The sequence below is a fragment of the Enhydra lutris genome, unplaced genomic scaffold (assembly GCF_002288905.1).
Source record: "Enhydra lutris kenyoni isolate GAN:26980312 unplaced genomic scaffold, ASM228890v2 scaffoldscaffold5, whole genome shotgun sequence".
Lineage (NCBI taxonomy): Eukaryota > Metazoa > Chordata > Mammalia > Carnivora > Mustelidae > Enhydra > Enhydra lutris.
Window position 1 is genome coordinate 36609923 of NW_019154089.1, and position 22288 is coordinate 36632210.

Here is a 22288-nt window from a genome sequence, read left to right on the forward strand (position 1 = left end):
GACTCAATCCCAGGACCCCAGGGCCACCACCTGAGCTGAAGGCAGATGCCCAACCAACTGAGCCACCCAGGTGCCCAGACCACAACGTTTTTAAATTAAAAACTACTATAAATTACTAAAAAAAATTAATGTAAATTTTGAAATGCACAAAAGACATAAAGATTAATAAAACAAATATGGTAGGTAAGCCACAAGATAGTAAGAAATGAAACCTTGCCAACATAGTTAAATCTCCCTTGGGTACCCTTCCCCGGCCTTCCGCAGAGGCCCCCACTGACCTGAATTTGAACCACATGGTTTGGACTTCATGCGTAAGAGTAGAGTGGTTAAAACCAGGGATTCCTCACTTCTTGGATGCCTGATCTGGAGCAAGCACAGAGCCTCTCAAAGCCGTAGTATCCCTACCTATAAATGTCCCTACCTATATATATAAAATATAATAGGCCTCAAAGGGTCGCTGTAGAGATTCAATGAAACAAACCATGTGAAACAATTAATACGGTGCCTGGCACAAAGGAAGGTTTAGTAAGTGGCAGCAAATGTCAGTACCAGAGCCTTAGAACCGTGGACGTGGGTTCATAAAATCCTCAAGTTAGAAGGGAGCATGGGGAACATGGAGCCCATCATCCCTCCCCCCCGCACTTCTGCACCCACTCATCAGTGGGGGAGCAGGGGAGACAAAGGCATTTTCTGTTTCAAAGTGATTTCCTGTCTAGGGAGTGAATGTTTGTCTGTTTCTCGCAATATCCAAAGTGCCTTGTGAATCCACAGGTCTGCCCAGAAACAAGTGATGAGGGCCCTGAGCAGCCAATGGAAGTATGCTGGCCTTTCTACCTGTCTGGGGAGCCCCCACCTCCCCATCCTGCCCTGTTTAAGGCAGCTTTGCCCAAGTGGGGGGTATTTCCAGCTTTGTGGTTTTCACTTCCACTTTTACCAGGTGGGCGGAGTAGCCTCCGGTGGACAAATCAGATTCCTCCTCAGCTCCAGCTTCAAGAGGTAAGCCAGGCATTCAGGGTCCCAGATACCCGGGCAGCGGCGGAGGCAGCAGCAGCAGCAGCAGGAGCAGCAGGAAGTGTGGGGAAGTCCAGAGGCCAGAACCATGGAAGACCAGCGCGACCTCATCTCCAACCATGAGCAGCTGCCCATGCTGGGCCAGCGCCCCAGTGCCCCAGAGAGGTACGTGTGAGCTGCAGGAGAGAGCACACAAATCCTGGACCACACAGACAGGCCTGGGTGCTGCAGGGGGAACATTGGACAGGGAGCCATGAGGGGATGGATCCAGGCCCTGACTCTGGGTGGTTTTCAGCAAGTCTCTGGCCTGCTCTGGGCTTCTGTCCTCCCTCCTGTAAAATGGGGGAGCTTCTCCAGGGCAGGTGTTTTAAATTTCTTTGCATGATATACTTTTGTTCTCAAAATCTCAAGACAGCCACAAATTCTCCCCCTAGACTTTCACACAGTATCATCGGCTTCACAAACCACCTGAAGGTGGACTGTGAATCCTGGGTTAGAAACCTTGGACTAGATTTGGAAAATGTTATGGATCCAGAGTTTCTCAAAGAGGATGGTAGAAGCTGCTTATCACAGTGGAGTTTCTCCCTAATCACCACAGATAGATGTATGCGTTTGTATCAGGGAAGTGTAGTTGCCGGTGTTTGTAGAGTAGATGGACATGTCTGCCATTACCAGAGAGATGCTGGGAGGAGGCAGGAAAAGACAAGGGTGGTGGAGGGCTTCTGGCTAAATTTTTAGAAGGGACTGAAGGTTGACATGGGTCATGCCCTGCCTGTGTCCCTCTCCCTTGTAGCAAGGGGCCAGCGCAACCATCCAGGGGACTCCAGGACCCCTTTCCCAGCCCCAGCATTGTTTCATCCAGGTGTTTCCCTGAAAAAGAAAGGAAGAAAGGAAGAAAGAAGAAAGAAAGAAAAGAAAAGAAAAGAAAAGAAAAGAAAGAAAGAAAGAAAGAAAGAAAGAAAGAAAGAAAGAAAGAGGGTTAGAATGCAGCTACCCCATAGCCCTACTCTCCCCAGTCTTCAAAAAGTAATTTGCAAATTGGGGCGATTGGCTGTCTCAGTGTGTAGAGCATGTGACTCTTAATCTCAGGGTTGTGAGTTTGAGCCCCATGTTGGACGTAGAGATGACTTAAACATCTTAAAAAAAAAAAAGTAGTTTACAAATTATAGGGACTCAGAGCTGTGATGTCAGCTGTTGCCAGGCAGAAAGGGCTTTGGGAGAGACACTCAGAGATCTTATGAGGAACTGCATTCTAGGGGACAGGGGTGACCAGATATAGACTATAGAGCATGCCTGTGAAAATCCCAAAGAATCCCAGGGCTAGGAGGGCTGACTCTCCTGTGAGGGCTAGATTCTGGTCTAAGTTCTGCTGTTGTCATATGTGACATAGACAAATTGCTACTTCTCTTTGGGTCTCAGTAATAATAAAAGCAATGATGATACTAGATATGATAATCGTTCCCTTTCACTGACTACCTGTCACCAGTCCTCAGCCAGGGTAATTTCTATGATGAGTTATGTGCTAAATCCAACCCTAACTCTTATAAGTCCAGTACTTTTATTAGCCCCTTTTTACGTAAGAGAAAATTGAGACGTTGTTAGGCTTTATTAGTTAGCAGCTTACCGAGTTATGACAGCTAGTGAGTATTGGAGTCAGAATTTGAATCCAGGACTAGCCTGATTTCAAAGTGTGAGCTCGCTCTACCATCTGGCCTTCTTGTAGAGGCAGGATTTGCAGAGAGGGCCGGGAGGGCCACCCAGTAAGTCGCAGACCTCGTGCAAGCTCAGTGTACAGAGAGGGTGCCCCCTCCTCAAATCCTTGCCTGGTTTCCCTTTCCTTCAGGGACTGCTTCTAAAACTGGCCCCGGTCCTGTGTGCTCGGTCCATTCCAGCTTGAGCCTGTTTCTCAGACCCCTTTGTGAACTCTTCTGCCTCGCAACATTTGTATCACGGTTCCTGCTAGTTCTGGTTGGCTCCTGACTTCAGTCATTTATTATTATTATTTTTCATTCAAGAAGGAGGCAATGGAAAGAAGGAAATGCAGAGAGTGGTGGCAAGAGTTGGCAGTCAGCCAGAACCAGGGTATCCGCATTCAAAAAGAGGAAGAAAACCAGATGCTAAAGTTAACTATTAACTCCTCTGAGAATAGTACTCAATGCTAACTGTCCCTAGGTATGGAGCCAAGAGCTTTACTCTCATGATTTTTTTTTTTTTTTTTTTTTGTCTTGAGACTTTATTTATTTGAGAGAGAGAGAGTGCGTGACAGAGAGAAAAGGAGAGCAGGCTCAGGGAACCCTACGACAACATGGGACTCGATCCCATGACCCTGGGATCATGACCTGAGCCAAAGACAGAGCCTTAACCTGCTGAGCCACCCAGGCGCCCCTACTCTCATGATCTTATTTTATGTAGCAACTCTTTAAGTAGCTATTCCTACCTCAAGTTCCTCAGAGGGGTTGACTTGCCCCTGCTCCCTGAACTAAGGGGGTGGCAGAGCCAGGATTCTACGCCAGGTCTCATCTCCAATATGACCCTGTAGATTCTTTGGCCTTCCGAGAAACTGAGGTTCAGAGAAGGTACAGTGGAAGGAAGAACTGGGACTGGATTGCGTGTGGGGTTGTGGAAGGGGTGAGCATGGAGACGAGCTGGAGAGCTTGAACCAGGCAAGACCCAGCCTTGGGTGGACGTTCACAGAAGCCAGGCCACCCCTGTTTCTGGAAAAGGCCAAGAAGCAGTACTTGTTTTCCACTCCTGTCTGGTCTCCTCCTTTTCCCCACGCGGGGTTTTTGCTTTCTCCTAACAGAACAGCAATCTTTTGGGCTGGACCTTGGCCCAGAACATGCAGAGGACTGGCAAGCAAAGAGCCAATGAAAATGAGCTATATATGTGATGTCATGAGTTACTAGGCAGAAGGGTCTCCTGGAGTTTCCTAAACTGTCCTTGTAGGTTCCCGGAGTAAGCAGGGTACAGTGACGGACTGACAGTTTCTAGTGGGGTTCTGGTAGTCCCACCCCAGTGAGGCGGGAGAAAACGGGCCAGGAGCTCTCAGGGTCCTGGGGCAGAGTCCTTACATTCCCTAAACTGTGACATGTTCATGTGTTCCCAAAACAAAGCCCAACAGCTAGCTCCAAGGACTGTCTGAGGTCTGGCCACCCCGCCCTGTGCAGCCAACTCGTTTAGAGAATGTGAGACACTCTCCCAGTCACACAGGCTCAGGCACCGTTCTCCTACTGAAATCCGCCCTGGTGGATAGTGCCATCTGAGGTACGTAGGTGGTCACAGATCTTACCTCAGAGAAGAAACCACCAAATCCGAGAATTGCGCAGGTGAGAGGCACCCACATGGCAAGCCCAGACAATGGCAGAGACTTGCTCAAAGCCAAGGAGAGTGTGGGGCAGAGGATGTGTCCCCAGAGGGGTGGTCTGACTCTGCTCCTGTCTGACTTCTTCCACTGGCCCCAGCCTGCTCCTAAAATGTCAAGGCTTCACTTCTCGTTTTCAGGTGGGCCACATGCTCTGCTGTCCAGGGCCCACTTCCTTCCCTTTTCTCTGATTTCACTGCAGGGCTTGGGTAGGTAGGGGGGTGAAAACCCCCTTCCCCTTGAGGACAGTCCTGATCCTCAGTAGACCCCCTCAGAAGGAACCCAGAGAGACCCTCTATGGTAAGCCCTTGTTGCACAGGTGGGACTGAGGCCCAGAAAGGACAAGGCACTTGTCCCTGGCTCTTCCCCAGTCATCCTAGGTCCATGGGCACTGCTAGGATTTCTGCAGGGCTGTAGGAGGAGCAAAGGTTGGAACTGTGGGGCCGGGGCATGTCTTCAAGCTGGACAAGTGTCCATAGGCACTTGTTGTTTGTGCTTAATGTGTGTTAGGGGTAGCTGAGGGGGTGGCAGAGCTGACGGAAATGGGAGGCATTCCCCTGCTCTCAGTCAGTCCTTGGGCCAGCCACCTCTGTGGACCCTACCCTGACCTATCTCCTTCCCCCCAATAGCAAGTGCAGCCGAGGAGCTCTGTACACAGGCTTTTCTGTCCTGGTGGCTCTGCTCCTGGCTGGCCAGGCCACCACCGCCTACTTCCTATACCAGCAGCAGGGCCGGCTGGACAAGCTGACCATCACCTCACAGAACCTGCAGCTGGAGAATCTGCGCATGAAGCTTCCCAAACGTGCGTGCTCCACCTCTATCCTGACCTCTCCCACCCACCGTCCTTCCCTCAAAACCCCATCCCTGCCCCCAGCTGGGCCCACTCTCTTCTCCCTCGGGTCTGGGATTCCAGCCCCTTCTCACTAGGTTGGAGATCTCAGTCCCCAAGACGAGTACCCTCTTCCCTGAGCACTGGGACCACACCCATACTGTACCTCCTGTCCCCACAGCTCCCAAGCCTTTGAACAAGATGAGGGTCGCCACCCCCATGCTGATGCAGGCGCTGCCCTTGCCAAACCTGCTCCAGGAGGTAAGGACGACCTTAGGGCGGTAGAACAGCGAGGTGTCATCTCGCATGGGGAGGGCAGGTGCTGAGGGACAGGGGACGACAGCTGAGCGGCAAAAGCCCAGTCAAGGGGGAGGAAAGAGCCTCTTCAGTCCATCCCTGGGATGTTTACAAAAGGCTTCTCATTTACCAGAGCATCTCACAGCCGCCTGCCTTCCTTTTGTCATAAATGGGTGATGTTTCTGTCATGAAACAATCCGCTGCCCACAATACCTGGGCAGAAAAGCTTATGCAGATCTGACCACTAAGGACGTTGATGCAGTAAAGTGACTTGTTTGAGCTCTCCTACTTGGGCTCCTACTCCTGGGGTGGTGGAGACAGGCCTGTTCCTGGGGGGCACCTGGAACTCCCGCCTCTTACCCAGACCTGGAGTGCTGGCTCTGTTCCAGGGCCTCTCCTCTGTGGGTCAGTACTGGTGACCCCCTTTTCTTTCCTTCCACAGCCCTTGCAGAATGCCACCAAGTATGGCAACATGACACAGGACCATGTGATGCATGTGCTTCTGGTGAGTGGGACCCCACCATGGCCCTGCCTGCCCACCCAGTTTCCCCTGACACTGTGCTCCAGGGCCTGCACCATTCTGGACTCACTGGATTAGTGAAAGAACGCCAGTGTGGCCCTTCAGCATCATCTGTAGTCTAGCCCTGCTGTCCACTTTTTTGAGTGTTTGAGATGGAGGATCTGAGGCCCAAAGCCCGGAAGTAACTTGCTCAAGATGCCCGTTTTTCCTTCCCAAGTTTCTGCTGCATGTCTACTCTGTACCAGGCACTGTGCAAGGCTCTGGGCTCACACTGGGAAGAAATCAGACTCTGCTTTCGACCCGACAGGGGTCCCAGGCTAACATGGGAGATAGACAAGTGACTAGGTGATAAGGGACTGGCAGGAGAAAGCAGCAGAGGACCCAAATGAGTGGGGGGAGTGGAGGGGGTGTTGAGGAAGGGAGACCTAGAGGATGAGTAGGGGTCTGCAAGGAGTAGAAGACTGGGGGTTATGGGTAGGACCAGGCCTGGAACCTGGGTCTCTGAACTCCCGGCCCTGGGATTGTACAGCTGTGCAGCTAGAAGGCCCTTGCTGCCTCCCCTGTCCTTGGCTCCATTATGGCAGAGGTCCAAGGGAAGGTGGGTGGCACGTTTCACCTTGTCTGCCAGAGAGCTTTTTAGACCTTCCTTCCTGTCTTGCTACCCCACAGGAGACCGACCCCCTGAAGGTGTACCCAAAGCTGAAGGGGAGCTTCCCAGAGAACCTGAAACACCTTAAGAACACCATGGGGCCCCTGGACTGGAAGGTCAGCAGCCCCCCCCCCCCCCTGCGCTGGCTCCCTCTCATCCCTGACATCTAGGACAGGGCTGGGAGAGGCTCCATGAGGGCTGGGCCGGGGAGGCCAACCTCAGGAAGCTAGAGGCGGGGCGCCAGCACCAACAAAGCCATAGCCATGAAGAGGGCTCGGAGCTGAGGAACCATCTCGACCAAACTCCATGGGTCTCTAAGCAGGAACCCAGCTACAGCTGGACTCAGCTGCTGGGTCCCTCTTGGACCCTTCACATCTGTCCCCAGGGGCAAAGTCGGGCAGGGTTGGAGGGAGCTATGGAGCCTGACCCCTTGCCTCGATCCCGTCAGGTCTTCGAGAGCTGGATATATCAGTGGCTCCTGTTCGAAATGAGCAAGAACTCCCTGGAGAATAAGCCTGAGGTTCCACTAAAAGGTATGGGGAGCAGGAGCCTTCGGATGCCAGGGCTTCTGGAAGCTCCCTCGGTGCTCTCTGGGAGCTGCAGAGGTTAGGACCTAGAGCACTCCCAGATCCAAGCCCTGGCACTCTCCCAGTCTCTAACTCTCCCTCCTGTCTCTCCTGCCTGTTCCTTCTGGGCTTGGCTGCTCCTCCGCACTCCCCTTAGAGGATGACCTCCGTCGTGGGAGGGACGGCACTGCACACGTGGGCCTGGAGCAAAATGACCCGACACATCCCATCACGTATCATCACAGTGACCTTCTCCACTCAACCCTGCACAGGCTCTCGTGAGGGGGCTGGGGCAGGGCTCATGAGCCCAGCTGCAGAGGGACCTCCCCGAGCTCACACAGCCAGTATGGGCCAGACGATTTTCTAAACCTAGATTTGTAGAAGGCACCTTTGATGCCATTGTGACCAACTCCCAGCTGATGTCTGAAGCCCTCTACAACGTGCTCAAAGAAAGCCCCATTTGCACTCGGATAACTCAGTAACAGAGGCTCAGACTTCCCGAGATGCCCATTGCTTTTCTCAGAAATAAGAATCACAGGAGCAATTCCAAACTTTAATAGGCATTGAGTGTCCGAAGAAATTACCAAGTTCTAGGATAAGTGCGCCATGTGGCCATTCACATCCTCTTCAATCTCACATCTTGTTGGTTCAGGCCTGTTTCCCCCATCGGTGCCAGGGGTAGAGTGAGCACCGCCACCTGGGCAGAAGGCATTAGGCCCACAGCAGCAGTATGTGGATTCTGCTGAGACTCTGGCCCAGGGCCTGCTCACTCACTGTGTCTTCACCATGCCTGTCGCTTCAGCACTGACCCAGTGCCAGGAGGAGGTCAGCCGTGTCCCCGCCGTCCATCCTGGCACATTCAGGCCCCAGTGCGACGAGAACGGCAACTATAAGCCGCTCCAGTGCTATGGGAGCACCGGCTACTGCTGGTGTGTCTTCCCCAACGGCACCGAGGTCCCCCACACCAGGAGCCGTGGGCACCGTAACTGCAGGGGTAAGCAGTGCCCACTCAGCCAGGGAGTGCCCAAGGAGCAGAAGGGCTGAGAAGGCTGAGCGGGAGAAGGGCCTCCTGGCACACCTGGGACAGCCCCTCAGCTGCCCCTTTATCCACCTACCCATGCACTCATCTGTTTGTCCATCGGTCCTTCCTTTCCTTACATCCACTCATCTACTCACTCACCTGTCTTTTCGTCCTTCTTCTGTGAACGTCACGCAGCCGGCCACCGCCCATGGCGCACCCAGGGGTCCTACAGGTCTGCCCATCTCATGTCATCACTCCCTCCCTGGGCCTGCCCTGAGCACACCCAGCAACAGTTCTGCCTCCACCAGGCACGAGGCCGGTGGCCAGGCTGGGAAGGAGGACCCTGGCCCCTCGCCAATGGGTGTGGGAGGCTGGACTGTCAAGTGACACACGGCCTTGCTGCTCCCTTGCAGAGCCACTGGACATGGAAGACCTGTCATCCGGGCTGGGTATGACCAAGCAGGACCTGGGCCAAGGTAAGGGCCCCTGCAGGGGTCACCCAGGATCCAGCAGCTTATCCCCCGGGAGGCCGAATCCCTCAGGGCCGGAGGGCCGGCACAGCACGACCGTGGGCCGTCCTCCAACCTCCCCCGGACATCCATTTCACACCCGATGACCACCTTAGGGGCTGCAGGGGTGGAGACTCTTCACCTCTGAGATCCCAGGATGCTGGGAAGGGGCAGGGACGACAGGGGACCCCAAACCTAACCTGCTTCTCGTCTCTGTAGTGGCCGTGTGAGAAGAGCAGACGCTGACGCCGGCACACAGCCCGCCCTGCGTGGCCACTGCCTCCTTGCTCCCCTCCACCCCCAACCCTAGCCCCTCTTCTCCTTCTCTCACACACTGCTCCCCCACTCCCTGTATCCCACTGTGCGCCGCCTTCCGGGACACCCTGGCTCCTGGCTCTCCATCATCCTTAGACACCAGTCACGTCAGGGAACACAGATTTAATGATGCAGGAGGGACCTGTGGCCCGACCCCACATCGATCATTGAACGCGCGGCCCAAGGCGGTAGACTAGGAGCTCCGTGCTATGGGAGCTTCAGCCTCCAACATGGAGCCCCAAGGTCCAGGCCCACAGATAACATGGAAGGTACACGGAGAGGAGACAGTGCTCCCCCACACCCAACATGTCTGCCCTTTTGACCTTGTCTTTCTAGCCTGTTTAGCTGGGGAAGAGCCACCCTTCCCCCTCTCCAGCAGCACACCCAGAAGAACCAGCCTCTTTACAACGCCCCCACCCTGCCCACCCCTTCCCTCTGTGCAGCCAAGCTTATCACCTGCCCTCAAGGCCACAGCTCTGAGAATAAAAGGTAGTAAGTAGGACACTTCTGGCTCCTGATTGTTGTTGGGAACTGGCTCATGGACCCCAAGGAGGTAACCGAGACCTTGAATCCAGTGGTCTGGATGGGAGGGCACAGCCCAGGGAGTCCAACCCCAGATGCCCGTGGGGCCTGGCCAGGCTGTGGGCATGCACTTTGGACAAAGACGCTCTTGGTTTCCATGGTAACACACAGGCATACTCTACTTCCAAAAAAAAAATAGGCTCTTGCCCAGAGTTGTTTAAGTTCAAGTTCCTCTTGGTCCAGCTTCCATTTTTCCCCAGCTCCCTGTTTTCACTTCCCTACTAAGGACCGCGAGAGTGAGGACGGACAGCAGTGACACAGGCCCCAGTGTCGGGACCGCCAGGAAGCAGGGGCTGTGGGGAACCAGGAGCTCATGCCCTACGTAGACAAGACCCTTGTTCTAGACCAACACACTTGGCGGGGGAGAGAAGCTAATACAGGGCAGGGCCCTGAGAGAAGGGTGCAGACGGATGCCAACTCAGGTCTCTAAGATCTCTGCCCAGCTCTCTCCTCTCCCGCATATATTCTTATTCTCACTGGCAGAAGGCTCAAAGCCCTGGAGAGAAAGCTCCCTGTCCTCTGGGGCTCCACACTGCTCTGGGCAACGGCACTGCTGCCCTCACCACATCCTGGAGATGCGTCACCCTGACGTAGCTATGGAGTTCATATATTTCTTGCCTTCATCATTCTAGAACCTTCGTTATTTGGACACGAGGGCAACTCATTCCTAACTGGTTTACCTGCTCCTACTCTGCCCGCGGTCCCTATTCCTCACCAGGTACCTCTGGGGACCTGCCTCCAGCTCACACCCAAACTTCCAAAGGTGGTCACCCCCCACTGCCCCTCTTCTACTTCCTGCCTCTGGATCTTGGCCTGCCCCTAACCCAACAACTGTGACGATGTGCGAGGTACCCCTTAGCGGAGAGGCCACTTTGGAGAGTCTCGTTCTCTGGCGACCTGTCCGTTCCACTCACCACAGCGTCCCAGAGCCCTGGTGTGTAGTCAAGAGCCAACCCTGTGCTGTGGTTTGTTCACCTCCCAGTGTCAGCCAGACTCTCCCTTCTAGGAGTAAGTCAACTGCAAAACCGTTGTCGCGGATGCACTGGGAACTTGCACCTTTCCTTCAAGCCTTTTATTTTCTGAGTTGTTACAAAAAACCACAAACAAACAGGGAAAACTGACAGAGGACAAAGCCTCTGCATCAGCCAGAGACCAGAGATGCGGAAGGAGCTGCAGGCTGGGCCTTGCTAGGTCTGCAGGGCCCAGAGGTGGAAAGTCCAAGGCCTCTGGGCCTGTTGGGTTTGAAGGGAGAGGGGCAGGTCACTTAAAAAAATATATATATACTGTACACATCTCTAGGAAGCAATCTGTGTCAGGACAGAAGTCAGACGCGGAGTCAGCGAGTGCAAGTCCCCAGAGCTGGATGCTTGGCCGCCGCCCCCTCGGACCAGCCTCCCTGCAGGGCTCACTGCTCAGCCAGCGCGGACACGGCGGCTGGCGGGCTTCTTCTGGGGGAGGGGAGTTAAAGATTCAGTTCCAGCCCGTGGTGGGCAGAGGGCTGAGGCACGGGGCTGGTCGCCACTTGGCTAGGAAATCCCTGGTGAAGGAAACACATCCAGACGTGAGATTTCCCGACCATTTTCTCCAAAGAGAAAAAAATAAAATCAAAACCTGGGGTCTCTGATGCAGGGGAGAAGCCTGAGCCACAGCGGGCACTTCAGCACGGACTGAGTCCCAGGAATGCAGCCAAGCGCTCTGGTGCCCCGCCTCACTCAATCCTCACTGCCAGCCAGGCGGGCTCTGGGTCCCCACCATTTCCGGGAGGCTGGTGGCTGCTGGGGTCCCATCAGCCCCTTCCCCACCACCTGGGAAGCACAGCTCCATCGGAATGGCTTATCCTGAGGAAACCGTCTTCCTCCCAACGAGGAATGCCCTCAAATGACAAGAACACAAGGAGGAGGAAGTGGACAGTGGTGGGGAGAGACCGAGCTGTACTTGACCTCAAGCCTCACCCTCCCCTGCAAAGCAGCACTACCCCAGTGCCCATACCCAGGGAGGGTTGTGTTGGTCGCTGCCATCACTATTCTGGATCCTTCTGATTCTGCAGCTCTGATTCTCGGCACCGCCTCACTGGCCCCACTGACCTTGAGGGACGGAACCACTCTCTCCAGCCCCCACTCCTTCCCCCTGCCTGGGCCCTGCGACCAGGCCAGATGCTAGAGCTACGCTCCCACCCTCACCAGGAATCCCTGGGCCTGGAAGCATACCTGTCGCCGCGGGCCCCTCAGACTGTTTGCTCTGCCGTCTTCTTCTGTGAGGAGACAAGCATGAGAGGCTCCTGGGCCTGAAGCAGCTCCCCCTCCAACCCCGTACGCTGTCCACACCTGCCCGCCCCAGAAGCGGATGTGATGGTTCTTTCCTGAGGACTCGCAGCTCTCCCCAGAACAGATACTGGGTATACAGGAGTCCCCAAAGGCAGGGATGGGGCCCCATTTACCCAGGAGGCTGAAGCCAACAAATGCTCAGCTTTTCTGAACACAGCTGAGGCTCCACTGGCCACAGCGAAAACGGCCCCGTGTGAGGTATGGAGGGCCCTCTATTCCGGTGATCAGTCTTTGGAACCCATAAAGCGGAGGGGTGTATTTCTGCAGTGGGGACACGCCCCTGGTGGGGTACACAAATCCCAGGGAATGTCTCCTCTCCCCTCAGCCTACCTGGCTGGCCTCCCTGCCCCCCACCTCGAGGCTCTCCTTTCTTTATCTGTCCCAAGAACATCCTTCTACCTCACAGATAAAGACGGGGGGTCACTCCCATGGCTTCTACACACAAACACACACACACACACACACCAAGTCCCTTCCCCTCAGGGTGGCACCTGCCTTCCACCCATCTTCACTGTGTCACAATTCACAAGCCCTCAGCCCCTGGACCCTGAGAACGGACATGGAGCGGGGACCAGGTCTGGTACACACGGGTTGGGGCTGATCACATTCACCCTGGGGACCAGGTCTGGGTCCTTCTCCTGGCTGGAGACCGCTCAAGAACTCACACTACCTTTTTCTTCTTTTTCTTCTGGAATGGCGAGTCAGGGTCTTTGGTTGAGGCCTTTTTTACTTTCTTCTTCTTTTCCTTTTTTTCCTTGTCTTTCTTTTCTAAGGAAACAAAGTAAACCCCCCTAAGTAACAGAAGCATTGGTGGTGGGGGGAGGTCAATGTCAAGAGATAGGGCTGGTCTCAAGGGATCCTAGAACCACTCCTTTCAATGCCAGGTCCCCAGTGCTGCCCACACTCGGGGACCCATCAAAACACAGGCCCCAGGCCTGCAACCACCTGCACTGGTCCGAGTGGCCATGGGCCCGCCTTGTGGTTTCGGCCCCATTCATGGACCACCTGGACTATTACTATTTTTCTTTTACTCACGTTTTAAAACTTGTACACATTTACTTTAAGAAGTGACATTCTACCGTAACAGGAATATCACCTAAGGAAGAGACAAGGCTGGATAAAAGGAGGTTCCACAGCACACAGGGTCTAGCGCGGAGCTCAGGAAGGGCCGGTGACTGTGACCTCCGAGGGGAACCTGCTATCCAGGTGCCTGGGCCGCGGAAGCAGGAAGCAGAAGCACACGGCAAGCGAGCATTGGGGGTCTGCAAGTAGGCCGTGCCCTGTGGCTGCCTCTCCGCGTCTCCGGGCGGGTCAGCCCAGGAGCTCCGGGATCCAGCTCTGGCTCTGCCACTACCATTCCCTGGCCCCACACAAGCCAGTCGGCGGCCTTCCCCTTCGGTGCCGGCCACGCGCCTGCCCCCCACCCCACGGCCTGCTGACCGGAGACTCTTAGCCTGGGTCCAGGAGTCTGCTCTGGGCTGCGGCTGGCCGGCCACTTACTCTTGTCAGATTTCTTCTTCTCCTTCTTGCTCTTTGGGTTGCCTTGGTCTCCAACCTCAACCTTCAGTGTCCCTGGTTCCCCTTCTGGCTTCTCCTTGGCTCCTCGGGAGCCAGGAGCCTCTTTCTCCTTCTCCTTGATGTTACCACTTGCTCCATCTTTCTTGGCTTTCCCCTTGGGAGTCCTGAGGGCCTTTTCTGGCGAGCCAGCACCCTCCCCACCTCCCCCGGCCACCAGCTGCTTCTTCTTCTTGCTCTTGGGGGCTCTGGCGGCCGTCTGGTCCCCCGACAGCCTCCTCTTGCGGCCCACCCGGCCCTTCCTGCCGGTGTCCTTGGCAGCGTCTGCGGCCTTCTTCCTCTCCTGCTCCAGCAGCTCCGTCAGGACCTTCACCACCGAGGCCTGCACCTGGGCCTCATTCAGGGGCCAGGGCTCGCTCAGGAGGCGCCGGCTGATGTCACTCTGCAGGGCCAGCACTGAGGCCTGAGGGTTCCCGGCCTCCTTCTTGGGCTTCCGGGGCTTCTGAGGCGTGGGATTAGCCTCTCTTCTGCCTGTGAAGAAATGACATGGGGTCACGATCGGGGAGAGCCAGGAAACAGGCTACCGTACAAGGGCCAAGGAGGGGATCTAGGGACATAGTCCGCCTCCTCTGACGATGGTAGACAGGGAAAGGGCGGCCCAGCAGTCACTCTGCCCAACCTCCTGCCTCACACCTTTCCAGGAGCTTCTAACTTAGCTTTTTTAACTTAGCTCTTTTGTCTCCCTGCATTCAAGTCAGGCTAGAGATGGAAAAGGACTCCAAAATCTTAAGGAGGGGGCGTGAACTCTATCAGCAAAATGAAAGGTCAGATAGGAGGGAGACGGTATTGTCCAGTCGGAAGTCCAGAGATGAGAGGCAAGGGACTTAGATTCCAGGTTTGCCTATCACCAGCGCGCTGGGGAACCATGCTCCTCCCACAGCCTCGGTGTCCCCATTTGTAAAATAAGGGCTTAGATAAACAGTGAGGCCTCTGTTCTAAAGTCACAGATTCATGGTAAAAGCTGGTCAGGGGACAAGGCAGCTTAGGGGGTGACGGGCATGGTGTATACACACGTGGCAGCTGACTAAGCAGGTTTGCTGCCTGCCAGAGTGACTTCTGGTGCAGCCTTTGTTTAGAATTTTCCACGCCTCTGCTCTCCTTTGATAATTGTGTGCTGACTACACGTGTGAAAAAAACCGACCACAGCCCCCTCTAAAATGTCTCCCTGTCGCACCCGCCTCTCACCAAGAAGGCTGGGGAAGAAAGTGAGCAATGACTCTTCTGCTGACCCAGCAGCGGCGAGCTGCGGCTAAAGCCAAGGCTGGGGCAGTGCGTGCGGGGCGACATGAGCGGTGTCCCACTGCTGCCCCTACCTCCCCAGGTGCCTCAGCAGGTTTCTGCTCTCTCTGGGCCTCACAGACACAAGAGTGCCTACACGCAGGCTCCGAAAGGCGCCTGGGGGCTGCGCCCAGGGGCTTGGCCAGGCTCCCCGTCACGGGGCTGGGGGCTGTTCCCAGCAGCAGGCAGTGGGCCCCCATCGGGAGCTCACGCAGCTCTGGCTCCAGGGCTGTGGCGGACTGGGGAGGCGAAGACGGCAGGAGGCGGAAGGGTCCCCAAGGCAGACGGAGGCCCGATTCAGTTGTTCAGTGCTTCTTGGCAAGGACAGGGGGTGGGGGGAGAGGGAAGCTGAGGAGGGCACGGTTCGCGCTGGCAACCTCCTTCACCGCAGCCCACTTCTCAGCTGACTGTCTGAAAACACCGCAGAACACCCAAGCTGGGGAATGCCCAGGGCTGTCGCAGGCATGCCCATCACAGCTACCTGTTCCTCAGCGCTGGCGAAGTCAGGGCTGGCTGATGTCCCTTGCTAGGGGACCTCAGCAACTCCGGTCTGCCCTCTCAACACTACGTGATGATTCTGTCTGTGTGCCATGCTTTGACACTCCCTGGATGGCTCTACCGTGCCCTGTGTGACTAAGACACAGAGGCCCAGGGTGGCCAGGGTCCTGTCCAAGGCTTCACAAGAAGTCAGCCCATCACCTGAGGTCTCTGCCATGTGCTAGAGACTTCTCCAAAAGTGGCTCCTGCCTTCTGTCTGAGCTGCCCTGAGTTCCTAGCCCCCATACCACAAGGCCCTCTGTTAGGAAGCAAAGTTAACGGAGACAGAGAGCCAAGACCACTTAGGGCAAGGGTCACCCTATGGCTACACCAGAATCCCACAGAGATGGAAAGCCTGACTTCCAGGCCGTCCCATATCTTGGAAGCCAGACACCTGGGTGTGGGGCACCAGGCCTTGGTTGGAGATGCCCCTGCGACAGACAGGACCTTATCGGTAGGCCTGTTCCTAAGGCAGGGAAAGAAGGGGCCCACTGTCTTGTCCTTCCGGGTCCCACTGTGTCTCTCCTGTGGACCTTGACTCACTTGTTTTAGGGGATACGGCACCTGCTACATGTTGGGGTTCCACTTCCTGCTTGCCGTCTGGGGCATCTTTGGTGGCAGAAGTAGAGGAAGCCGAGGGGTTGAGGTCTGGCCTAGGAGTGGCCTTTGAAGCTTGGGAATTGGCCAGAGTCGGCCCAGGGGTCACATAACCTGAGAGGAGAGACTGAAGAAACCCAGTTTGAACAAATGAACGAGGCAGAACCCTGCTCCACCCTTGAGGGCAGAGCCATCCGAGGAGCCCTGAAGATCAGGCTGGCTCTCAGGCCCAGTGTGGGGGGCGTGTTAGCCCTTTGAATATACCCCCTGCACTATTTTAATTAATACAGACTTTCATTGGGTACATTTAAGAAGACAATCTCTTACTACTAACGAGAATGGAAAATCACTAGTGCTTGCCGTGTACAGAAGATAACCTTAAAGAAATCCCATCTGTTCTGAAATGTCTTTTTTTTCTGGGACTCAGCTAAAATCAAGGCAAGCCTTTTCCACAGGTTCTCGGAGTCCACCCCTCATGGAATGCTAAAACAGAGCCTTGGGGGAGAGAGAGGGCCCCGCTGTGGGGGACAGCCTCGGCCTCACACTGTAGCAGGTGGCCTTGAGCGCCCACCCCCAGGCCTCCAAGGGGCCAGTCCCCTCCCTCACCATTACCTGAGAGGGTGCCACCACCTCGTCCTCGCTGGACTCTGCTGTGGTCTCCTCCACCAAGGTCTCTGTCGTGGAGGGGGCTGGACCTACTGGGGGAGCACAGGCTACCTGTTGGGAGGCCCTGGGATGGCCTGAGCCTTCCATTGGTCCCTCGCCCTCATGCCCAGGCTTTACCTGCTCCTATGACTCCCTCCAAGGTCAACGGCTATTTGCAGCCTTCTAAGCAAGACATCTGAATGCCAAAACCTTCCGTTCTAATTCCCAACGCCCAACTTATGCTTCCCTGCTTTTCCGTGGGGGAAGCACAATCCTGGGATTTTGGGAGGCCAGCTATGGGAGCCTGATGGTAAAAAGCTGGCAGCAGTCCAACAGTAGGGCTGGAAAGTCTCTGGTATCATTTGGACCAACCACCTCGTGGGGCTGTACAGGTGGGGAAACTGAGGCCCAGCATCGGGGTGACTGGGCCCAGGCCACAGAACAGCTGGAGATACAGAGCTGAGACCTGAGCCTTGTACTCCACCAGGCTGCCACTCCCCTGCTCTGGGCCCACCTAGCCTTCTCCTCCTGGGTCCCTCACCTAGCCTGGGGGCCGAGGGAGCCATCCGGGGCCCGTCAGCATCCTCCTCGCTCCCTGAGGAGCTGCCGCTGCTGTCATCACTGTCGCTGGAGGGGTCAGAGGCCTTGGCTTTGGTGCGTCCAGTGGGAGTGGCTGTGGCGCGCTGGAGCGCAGGGACCTCAGACTTTCTGACCTTGTTGGTCCCCTTGGCTGGAACAGGGAGTGTTCCCAGAGCACTATCAACCTGATTTGGTTAAAAAAAAAAAAAAAGGAAATAGAAGATAAACTGAAGGGAAATAAACTCGGTGTCTATCGAACACCCCAGTTACCTCCAAGATAGGTGCCTGTTAGCTGCCTCACTTAGCACCCCTCCCACAAACGCTCAGCTTGGCAGCCGAGGTCGGGGGGTGTGTGCTCGTCACAGGGCGGGTAAGTGCTGCTGCTGGGATTCGGGCCCCTGTCTGTGCCCTCCCTTCTGTGCTCCGTCATCCAGGGTGACGCCTGGTCCCACCACCACCACCAGGATCCCAGCTCACCCCACTGGAAGACGGGGTCCTGGCAGCAGGAGGCTGGGCCTCACTGGCTTTCTGGGCAAGGACCTTCAGGGCGGCCTGGGTCAGTGGGAGGTGAGCAGGGCTCCTCTTTGTCACCTGTGGACAGCCACAGGCAGCCCTGAGACTTGCTGGTCCTCAGGATGCCATCTGTGCTAGGCCCCGGTCAGATCATGGCTGGGGGAGGAGGGGACCTGTACCTGAACAAGGAGCTGTGGGGCTGGAGGAAGGGACTGAGGGAGTCAAGACTGATGCCACCATCGGGGCAGGAAACGGGTCCAGGCTTCAGGTTATCAGCTGATCCTATCGTTCTCAGGGGATTCCCCCAGGGGAGGGAAGCAGCCCAGGTCCTACCCGAGGCCCCCAACTCAATCTGCGCTCGCACTGGGGAACAGTCCCCAGCCTGGTGGCTGCAGCCTCCCCACAGGCCTCCCTGGGGCCCTCCTGCCCCCACACAGACCCCTCGTCAGGGAGACGGACTGGAAAAGAGCTGGGTGGGCTCTCCCCACCCTGGAGACTTCCAGCCCCACCCCCGCATCTCTGCTCCTGCATGGCCCACAGGGCCCGCACCATGGCCTGTCTGGCCTGGCCCCGCTCGCCTTACTGCTTCCTCCAGCTCTCCCTGCCCATGCGCTTCCCCAGGGGGCCGCAGCCCGGGTTCCCCACCTGGAGTACTGGTTGGCCCTGGCCTGGCTGCGTCTCTAGCGTCGATGTTGCTGCCTCAGGGAGGCCGCTCCCCGTCCTTCCTAAAGCCACTCACCGCCTTATTCTCTAGTTTATACCCAGTTTCTCTTAAAGTACCCACCAGTTGGCAAGCGCTTTACTTTCTGGCTTCCTTGTTTCCTGGCCCGGCCCATGAAGGAAGGGGCTCTCCCCCACTGCCGTCCCCGCCATGGCGTCTCCAGTGCCCGGCGCGCAGCCGCACTCGGCAACCCGGCTGGCTGAACGGCGGTGGGCTGCTGGCCGCAGTGACCAGTGTGCAGCTACCCAGCTCCCACGCTCCCAGGAAGCCTCTCTTGGGCCGGAGCTCGTGATGAGCCCCTCTGGGCTAGGGGTGCCCAGCTCCCTTCTGTCCTATTTGGGGGGTGACATGCAATGGGCTGGGAAAGCTGACCCGCAAGGCCCAGGAGTGCGGTGAGGAGTGAAGAGACCTGGGCCCGGGCCCTGCCTCATCCCGGACAGGCCTCCGCGGTCCTGTCAAGGGGCAGCCCTCAGCTCGTGCGCTGTGAGCCGCTAACTCCACCCCGCTCAGGCGGCAGATTCAGGCCAAGACCCAACAGAAACGCACCACGAATGGCGAAGGCCAGGAAATCACTGTTATGCCCACTAAGAACAGGCAAGGTTTGTTCACAGCACTTCCAAACCGGGAGGGAAAAAGAAACCACAAGTGCAAGGGTGCTGGAAGGGCTGCCGCGGGGCGTGAGCTGCACCCTGGCTCTGCCTGGGGGCCACGCTCCCATGCTACTCCTCCTCCTCAGCCCAGGGGTCTCCAGGAGCCCAGTCGGCGCTGCAGCCGAGCCGGGGAAGGTGCTGGTGGCGAGGGGTGGCTCCTCGCGCGGGGCTGGAGGAGAGCAACGGCAGTCCCACCCAGCAGTACCCGTGGGTGCGGGGAGCCCCCCTCGCCCCTGCCAGCTCACATGGCCCAGCCCTGCCCACCAGGTACCTGAGCAACGGCTGCCTCCTGTTTCTTGCCTTCTGACACCTGACCAGATGCCGCGCCGCTGCCGGCCCCCACGGCATTGGCTCTGACGGCTGGCCTTGGCTGGGCCGTGAGCACACTTGTGCTGGTTCTACTGGCTGAAACAGAGCGGGGTGGGGTGCAAGTCAGGGTACACAAGTCATAATCCCCAATTATCAGCCCTTCCTGGGGACACAGCCCAGTGCTCACGGCACCTGCAGCAGAAGCCTGTCTAATGCCCTCCCCCTCGGGGCGCCTGGGTGGCTCAGGACATTAAACGTCTGCCTAAGGCTCAGGTTACAATCCTGGGGTCCTGAGATCAAGTCCTGCATTTGGCTCCCTGCTTGGTGGGGAGTCTGCTCCTCCCTCTGTCCCCAGATCCCCTGCTCATGTTCTCTCTTTCTCTCACAAAAATAAATAAAAAAAGAAAAAAAAAAGCTCCCTCCTTGAGCCTCACAGGTGGGAGCCATCGCTAGCTCCGTGTCGCAAGCTCAGGGGAATCAGCTGTGGCAGTGACCCCAGGACTTCACCCCGGCTCTTCCCACCCTTCAGTCCTCCACGCCACCACCCCTCAGCTGGCCGGGCCACCACTCTGAGCAATGCTGGGGAGCACTGCTACGGAGCAGGACTCTGCATTTAGAAGAGTCTCCATAAGAGTATCATGGTCATCTACAAAGGCTCAGTTCCGTGGGTTCCCTGTAGCGCTGCATGTTTGCCCCAAAGCCCATGCATGAAGCCCGTAGCTTCCTCCAGCATGGCACTGCCCACGTGAACTATGCTAAGCCCACCCAAAGGACAGCTCTACGGCCAGCAGGAATCACACGGTAAACACGTAATGTCACAGTCGGTCAGGTAGAAACTATGGCACATACATGCACAGTAGGAGCTCACTCAAAACACAGATACAGCCGCAGTTTCTGTAAAGTGAATGGTTCTAAAATGGCAGTAATTACTCCAGACAGTGGAATTATAGTGACATCTTTTCCTCGGTGCTATTCTGTACTTAATGAGCTACCAAAACCAAGTCTTCTTATCATCCTCGTGGAGTGTCATAACATTAGCCATTTTCCTGATGGCAACGGGAGTATCACAGATTCTCAGTCACAGAAACCCCAGACAGGGTCCTGTCTCCCACCGAGAGATGGGATCTTTGCCTACGATGTCTCCTTTGGGGTTACCTAACCCTTTGTACATGCCACCAGGACTGGGAGGCTCACTACCACCTCACAGCCCTCTCCCTGTTCAGGCAGTCAGTCGTTACGAAGCTTTTCCTCCATTACGTAGAAATCTGCTACCTGCAGCTTCTGGCCACTGGCGTGGGTTCTAGCCCTTGGAGCTGGCACAGAGAAGTCCCGGCAAACTGTCTCTGGAAACAGAGATCAGGACGAACCAATGTCGGGTGCAGAGACCTGGCCCCAGGCCCCTCCGGACCCACAACTGTGTGCCGTGTGACTCAGCCAGCAGCCTCCCCTTTCAGGCCGTAGTGAGGTCTGTGCGCGTGCTGCATGCGTGCACGTGTGCATGTGTGCGTGCATGCGCGCGCCGGCAGCTCCTGCCCGGTGAGCCCGGCGGCCACGGCACACAACTCAGCCCTGCATGGGACTCAGCCCTGCACGGCAGGCCTGTGCTCACCAGGAATGGAGCACTGCGTCGCGGGGACCACATCCTCATCCTCACTCCCAGAGGAGGAGCTCCTGGCAGCGCTCTCCGAGGCCCGGGCCTTCCTCGGGGTGTTTACAGCTGGGGCGTGTGTGGCGGTAGCAGCTGGGCCAGCTGGACTACGGTTAGGGTCGACAAAAATCAGAGGGGGTTTAATCACCTTGAAAAACAAAAACAAAACATACCCCCCAGTGATTAAAGGCTTGGCCAGGCAAAGGGGAGGGCAGGTGGGGGGCTGCCAGTGCAAAGGGTCCAGAGCACTCAGGGCCGCTGGGCAGGCAGAGGCCACCCCGGCCGCCCATAACGCTCTTCGCACACCCCCAGCCCATGCACCTGCTAAGACCCACACAGCACCTCACAGCCCCTGGAGCCCCTGAGGTCAGCAGTGCTAGCTCCACTGCACAGCTGGGAGAACTAGAAGTCCAGAGAGGAGAGAAGAGTTGCCCAAGGCTGCACAGCCTCCCTGAACTAGAGCCAAGCGCAGAAGAGCCAATTCAGCCTGCCTTCCTCTGGCTGACTCCGGCAGCCTGGCTGTCATCCGCGATGGCTGCGGAGCCGCGCAGCCAAGCTGCCCCCGCCCCGGAGACACTGGGGCAGCCCACTAAGTTGTGGCCCAGAGTGCCACAAGCCAGCTACTCTGACCCCACATCTTTGGCAAACCAACTGCACAGGGGAAAAGCCAAGGCGAAGAAGTTAAGGGACCGAACGCCATGTGCGGCCCTGTGTGAACTCTTATCCAAACACACCAGAGATAAAGACCGCTGTTCGTGAGACACTCTGGGAAGCGGGGATGCCCAGTGTGCAGGCCAGTTTCTTGGGGTGTCGTTGTATGTACGGTGGCTGTCCTCTCAAAGAAAGGAACCTGGGGGTGCTAGGGAAGGAGTGGAGGGTTTGCACAAAGTGGGCCTGGTCACGAGGGCAGCCCTGCTGAGGCTGGGGAAGGCTTGTGGGGGTTCTTCACGCTGTTCTATCTTTGGGCAGGCTTTACAACTTCCAGCGAGGCAGCACAAGACAGGGAAAGAGGCTGCTCGCTGGGATCCTGTGGACCAGGCCGGGGTCACAGCTCCAGTGGGTATGCCCTCAGCATGTGAGGTCACTTCACATACTTGGAGTCAGCGAGCCAGGTGAGCCCACACCTTCCATCCCCAGAGGTCAGAGTCTGTCTGAATTCCATGCCCTCTTTGGCCTGGGGGGAAACACAAGGCAGCTGGAGGAAGCTGCCCAAGGCCAAGGTCTGGGACCCCATCTCGCCCATTACCTTTGG

The 22288-nt window shown here is 56.6% G+C and overlaps 2 protein-coding genes across 7 annotated transcripts in view; one reads left to right on the top strand and one right to left on the bottom strand.

The window, feature by feature from the left end:
- Nucleotides 1-875: 875 nt before the first annotated feature.
- LOC111140825 (CD74 molecule) lies at nucleotides 876-9582 on the top strand. Its single transcript, XM_022493019.1, has 9 exons — nucleotides 876-1176; nucleotides 5002-5174; nucleotides 5383-5462; nucleotides 5941-6003; nucleotides 6688-6783; nucleotides 7116-7200; nucleotides 8036-8227; nucleotides 8668-8730; nucleotides 8983-9582. Exons 1-9 carry the CDS (start codon nucleotides 1100-1102, stop codon nucleotides 8991-8993), a joined length of 840 nt encoding a protein of 279 aa, XP_022348727.1. The 5' UTR covers nucleotides 876-1099; the 3' UTR covers nucleotides 8994-9582.
- Nucleotides 9583-10701: 1119 nt separating this feature from the next.
- LOC111140905 (treacle ribosome biogenesis factor 1) overlaps nucleotides 10702-22288 on the bottom strand; it is a 37219-nt gene continuing 25632 nt past the window's right edge. For 2 of the 6 annotated variants that reach the window (XM_022493164.1, XM_022493160.1), the window contains exons 19-25: nucleotides 20998-21184; nucleotides 19351-19484; nucleotides 17673-17786; nucleotides 17158-17380; nucleotides 16584-16669; nucleotides 15918-16098; nucleotides 12690-14030 (exon numbers count right to left, since the gene is read on the bottom strand). In XM_022493164.1, coding sequence (XP_022348872.1) covers nucleotides 13183-14030; nucleotides 15918-16098; nucleotides 16584-16669; nucleotides 17158-17380; nucleotides 17673-17786; nucleotides 19351-19484; nucleotides 20998-21184 — 1773 coding nt within the window. In that variant the 3' untranslated portion in view covers nucleotides 12690-13182. Of the gene's footprint in view, nucleotides 11198-11867; nucleotides 11912-12654; nucleotides 14031-15907; nucleotides 16099-16583; nucleotides 16670-17157; nucleotides 17381-17672; nucleotides 17787-19350; nucleotides 19485-20997; nucleotides 21185-22288 lie in introns of those variants that run through there. The other 4 variants (XM_022493166.1, XM_022493161.1, XM_022493163.1 and 1 more) reach the window with 4 other exon arrangements.

Bases quoted from the DNA above. Each gene is read 5' to 3' on its own strand.
- LOC111140825 (XM_022493019.1), top strand. From the start codon at position 1,100: ATGGAAGACCAGCGCGACCTCATCTCCAACCATGAGCAGCTGCCCATG. The intron at 1,177-5,001 runs GTACGTGTGAGC...TCCCCCCAATAG, and splicing joins CGCCCCAGTGCCCCAGAGAG to CAAGTGCAGCCGAGGAGCTC. The intron at 5,175-5,382 runs GTGCGTGCTCCA...CTGTCCCCACAG, and splicing joins GCGCATGAAGCTTCCCAAAC to CTCCCAAGCCTTTGAACAAG.